At 42.4% G+C, this 5,140-nt stretch overlaps 1 protein-coding gene across 2 annotated transcripts; it reads left to right on the top strand.

Annotated features, from left to right (window-relative positions):
* The first annotated feature begins 342 nt into the window (after positions 1-342).
* Positions 343-4,333, top strand: LOC148011958 (triacylglycerol lipase OBL1-like). 2 transcript variants are annotated; one of them, XM_087670080.1, is made up of 6 exons: positions 343-501; positions 1,076-1,443; positions 1,664-1,887; positions 2,004-2,037; positions 2,880-3,556; positions 3,782-4,333. In XM_087670080.1, exons 1-6 carry the CDS (start codon positions 473-475, stop codon positions 4,109-4,111), a joined length of 1,662 nt encoding a protein of 553 aa, XP_087526206.1. In that variant the 5' UTR covers positions 343-472; the 3' UTR covers positions 4,112-4,333. The 2 variants fall into 2 exon arrangements, with proteins under 2 accessions (XP_087526206.1, XP_087526207.1); XM_087670081.1 differs by lacking the exon at positions 3,782-4,333 and adding an exon at positions 3,667-3,762 and having other exon boundaries at positions 362-501; positions 2,880-3,618.
* The last annotated feature ends 807 nt before the right edge of the window (positions 4,334-5,140 follow it).

The raw sequence follows: 5,140 nt of genomic DNA on the forward strand, positions 1-5,140 counted from the left end.
CCGAAGGCTAATCGACATTCAAGCTTTGCTAAAATAGCTTGGGATGGATGAAATGTAAAAGAATCCAATTTTTATAACTTTTTAGTTTTCTAAATACAACTTCAATTGTGACGGTACCTCAAAGAAACAAAAACGAGAGGATTTTTACGACGTGTTGGGAATCTGGGGAATCGGGATGACAGCTATATATATATATATATATATATATAAAAAAGAGAGAGAGAGAGAAAGAGAGAGAGTCTTGGAAGTTGGGAGTGAGAGTCTAGATAGAGAGAGAGCGAGAGAGAGACCGTAGGGTGTAAGGGAACCTTTAGGTAGGACAGGTTGGGATAAGGCAATCAATTAGACTGGAGCTGGGGGGCGACAAAGAGTACTCAGGAGAGAGTCGACAGACTGTCGTATGTGCGCCTATTTCATGTAAGTCTGGGCACTTCCAAGTTCCCACCGGCTCGTCGTGACGAAAGAGCTGAGAATGGATTCTTCCACTGCCAAGCTCCCAAGGTAAAGGTGCAGAGAGAGCGAGAGAGAGAGGGCGGGTGTGATCTGCGGTGTGTCCCCTCGTAACTCGTGCATGCATGCTGCATTTCTCCTCTTCATCTTCCTTTCAGCTATAGCCATGGTACTTCTGAGCACAAGAAACTACCCATCATCGCTGATCTACATGCTCCTTGACGTCCCCTATCTACACCCAGCACATCTGTCTTTCTGTCGAATGGCCTGCACCTGTCCATCATTGTTGCGAAGCTCCCATGTATACCAACTAGCTCGGTCATTCATCCCGCTAAGCATTCAAGAAGTGTCTCACCATAGTCTTCGTGCAAATATCATATTGCTTGGAATGGGGTCATGTCATGATTCTCTGCATTTCAAGCATGCAATTCAAGCATTCTGCATCGCTTGCACATGGCAGCAGATACAGGGATCTTCGACAGTCATAGAAGCGTGGGGTTGTCTACACAAGAATCTTCCCCAATGAGGGTTTTTACGACCACCAAGTTGGTCTTCAGAAAGAGAACTAATAGGGCTTTGGAATGAGGTTGAGAGTTAGTGCATGATTTCTTCTTGTGTGGTGCAGTGATCTGCAGTTTGAAGCGGAGGAGTATGTGCTTGCTGATATCACCGAATCGAGCCCGTTCGGGTACGTGGGGTCACTGTTGAAGTCCTGGTCTAAAGATGGAGTTCCACCCCTTTCCCGACGCGGCCTTTCGACAACCCACCACAGTCAAACTGAGGTCAGTGCGAGTTTGAAGACCTCCGGACATGCAAGCAGCCGCAGTTATCATGTGAGCTGGGCAGCGATAGTGTCCATCATCCTTATGAAGTTTCTCCTCCTCCTAGCGACGCCTGTCGACATTTTCGGCAACATTATGGAGTACATACTCAACCTGCTATACATCAATGGTGGCCTCAGGAGCTTTCTTCTTAAACTTGTCTTTGACATCGGTATGCCTAATTCTGTATCATGTGTAACATGGTTTTAGCTTACTCTCTGCTCTGGGCTGTTTTGTGTAAGACCACGATATTCAAGTTTTCACATATGTACATGTAGCCCAGGTGACATGAGTGTTTTCTATCAGCACATATACCCACATCACTCGTATGCGCGCACACGCACAAAACACGCACCATACCAACATCTTAAAGAATTGCTGCTCGTGCTCAGGTTCTGTGAAAACACCTCGCATGGGACAGAGTAATTACTACTCCTCAATTGCGCTCATAGATCCACGGGCGGATCTGCGTGTACCGGATAATGTTCTTAACAACCCGACTGCGCTTGAGAGCGACATAGGATTGAAAGCCATGGCCGATGTATGCGTGATGGCTTCAAAGTTCGCGTATGAGAATGAGAACGTTGTCAGGAAGACGGTGCTCGACGTATGGAAGGTCGGTGTTTTGATCTACAGCGATCGTCGTCATCGGTGAAGTTTCAAGGGAGTCGACTATGTATGGATATTATATCAGCTGACGTCCTAATTGGGTTTGTTTCCTTCTCTTTGCAGATGAATTTTGTGAACTTCTACAACTTCTGGAACGGTAGGTTCTGGTGAATAATTGTAACATACTCTCTCATTTGCTGCAATACCTTGCCTATTGCGTGGAATTTTTGTGGGGATGCTTTAATTATAGGCTGAGCTTTTGTGGTTTACTCTAATCTTGGTTAACGTTGATAAGGAACCCATGATCAAAGTAGAGAATTCTGGTGAATAATTGTATCACACTCTCTCATTTGCTGCAATACCTTGCCTGATGCTTGGAATTTTTGTGGGAATGCTTTAATTATAGGCTGAACTTTTGTGATTTATAACTCTTATCGTGGTTAAGGGTGATAAGGAACCCATGAAAGTAGAGAATTCTTACATTCTTGCAAGTTCAATGGCTGCCTCATTTGCTGCAATACCTTGCCTGATGCTTGGAATTTTTGTGGGAATGCTTTAATTATAGGCTGAACTTTTGTGATTTATAACTCTTATCTTGGTTAACGGTGATAAGGAACCCATGAAAGTAGAGAATTCTTACATTCTTGCAAGTTCAATGGCTGCCTCATTTGCTGCAATACCTTGCCTGATGCTTGGAATTTTTGTGGGAATGCTTTAATTATAGGCTGAACTTTTGTGATTTATAACTCTTATCTTGGTTAACGGTGATAAGGAACCCATGAAAGTAGAGAATTCTTACATTCTTGCAAGTTCAATGGCTGCCTCATTTGCTGCAATACCTTGCCTGATGCTTGGAATTTTTGTGGGAATGCTTTAATTATAGGCTGAACTTTTGTGATTTCTAACTCTTATCTTGGTTAACGGTGATAAGGAACCCATGAAAGTAGAGAATTCTTACATTCTTGTAAGTTCAATGGCTGCCTGGCATTCGTGTTGCAGATTATTTGAAGACCGATGCCACGCAGGCCTTCATCTTTACAGACAAGAAGCGGGACGCCAACATTGTGGTCGTTTCCTTCCGCGGCACGCAGCCATTTAACATGTATGACTGGTGTACAGACATTGATTTCTCGTACTACGTGCTGCCCAACGTAGGTCGAGTGCACGTGGGATTCCTCGAGGCCCTTGGACTTGGCAATCGAACGCAGAGAGAGTCTTTAAACCAAGCCAAGATCAATGCAGTTATGAAAGCAAACAAGATAATCTCGCATGGCAACCAAACCTCGGGGTTGTCTGCTACTGACAAGCTGCTTGCTTATGATACAGTTTGCGCGCAAGTGAGGGCTTTACTACTAGAGAATCCTCGTGCTAAGCTCTACGTTACCGGCCATAGCTTAGGAGCAGCTCTAGCCGCTCTCTTTACTGCATGGATTCACATCGAAGATAATGATCTGTGCCCAAGGTTTGGAGCCTCCTTCACATATGGGCAACCCCGGGTAGGAGATTTGCAGTTTTCTAAGTATATGGAGAAGAGGCTGTGTTCATCGAGCCCCAGAAAGTATTTCCGAGTCGTCTTCAGGACGGATGTCGTCCCGCGCCTGCCGTGGGATGATGTGGTGTTCCAGTTCAAGCATATTCCACCGTGTCATTACTACAGGAGTCCCACAAGCTCAATGGTAATCATTCAGCTAGGACATGGCAAATGCATTCCATTTGTGCATGAATGAATATATTATGCCTGACATGGCAAATGCATTCCATTTGTGCATGAATGAATATATTATGCCTGAGGTGGAGCTGCATGCAATTAGAAATGCATGTCATTGCTCACGTGTGCATGTGCAAGTGTGTGTATGCATATCGCATGGCAATAATGTGAAAGACATGGGTATAACATGCAGGCCCTTGTGGAAGAGCCATACAAGAACCTCTCGTCGTTGATAGTGCAACCAATGCCGCATATGAGTGCAATATGGGAGCTATTGTTGAGTCTCTTTGCGAAGATATTCAAGGGAAGCACAGAGACGGATATGGCAATGATCGTGAGGTTTTTCGCAGTGATATTTCCGGGATTGTGTGCACATTGCCCAGGATTCTACGTGGATGCAGTGAGATTGGCGCCCTCCTCCTTCTTGCTAAAGCCATCCAACAATGAGAATATAGCCATGCTAGCCTACCTTGTCAAGTCCTTCTTCAGGCTCATCTTCTTCCAATGGCCTATTTTCGTGTAATAGAAACTCTATGTCCTATTCTTGTATCTTGCAATAATGCTCCCCACGCAAGATAATGCTCCCCACATATGCTTTTCATGGACTTATCTGAGTCCCTCCCATCCCTCTCACCCTCTATAATATTAACCTCCATGTCACTCTCCGCAGTCCCTTATCAAGTGCCTTTCTTGAAGGAAATATTTTTACAAAAGAAGATAACAACTTTTGCTTTTACTTTTGACACTATTTTCTCAAAACTTGAAGTGGATTTTTTCTCCTTTTCCTTCTCCAAGCTAACTCTTTTCTTTCTAGAAGATCGAAAATTTTTACATTAACAAAAAAAGAATACAACTTCAACTCATAGAGGAGATGTTTGAGAAAACATGAATAATTTTAGATTAGGATATCACATGATCCGTGCATACATGAAGGATGTGTCTAAGATATCCTTCCATATTGTTTTGGATATTTTGAGTTTTTGGCTATGCCATTTGGAATGCTCGAGACCCAAGTCACCATATAGAATGAGAGAAAAGGAAATTCTCAATGGCACTAACATCTTTCGATACACAAATGGTTCATTTGATATATGTGAAGCACGGTTTTTCCCATCATTTATAAGATTGTTGCGAGTAGTAAGTGCTTGGAAAAAGATATTTAATTAATGCCTAGGAAAAGTATTTATTGTGCTATTTATTTCTCTCTCTAAAATGGCTTTGGCAGCTTAAAGTTTGAGACCTTGATGGGATTCAGAGTTATTCTTGAAAAAAGTAATAGATACTAGCACGACATTACAAATAGTGCATTTTATATTTAGCGAATAAATATTCAATTTTCTTTTTCAATTGTGCAAAAAACTGACTCGTAATTGTTGGATGGTAAAAGAAATTTAAAGCTCTTTTAGAGAAAGGAAGAAAAATACCCATTTGAATCCATAAATCTATCATAATATACAATTTGATTGATGTATTGTCTTTCTAAAAGTACACATGCCAAAAACATGCATTAGGGGAAATATTGTCTCAAAAAGGGCAATTAACTTAGGAGTTA

The sequence above is a fragment of the Lygodium microphyllum genome, chromosome 28, assembly GCF_053477565.2.
Source record: "Lygodium microphyllum isolate KBCC chromosome 28, Lygodium_microphyllum_v1.1.10, whole genome shotgun sequence".
Classification (NCBI taxonomy): domain Eukaryota; kingdom Viridiplantae; phylum Streptophyta; class Polypodiopsida; order Schizaeales; family Lygodiaceae; genus Lygodium; species Lygodium microphyllum.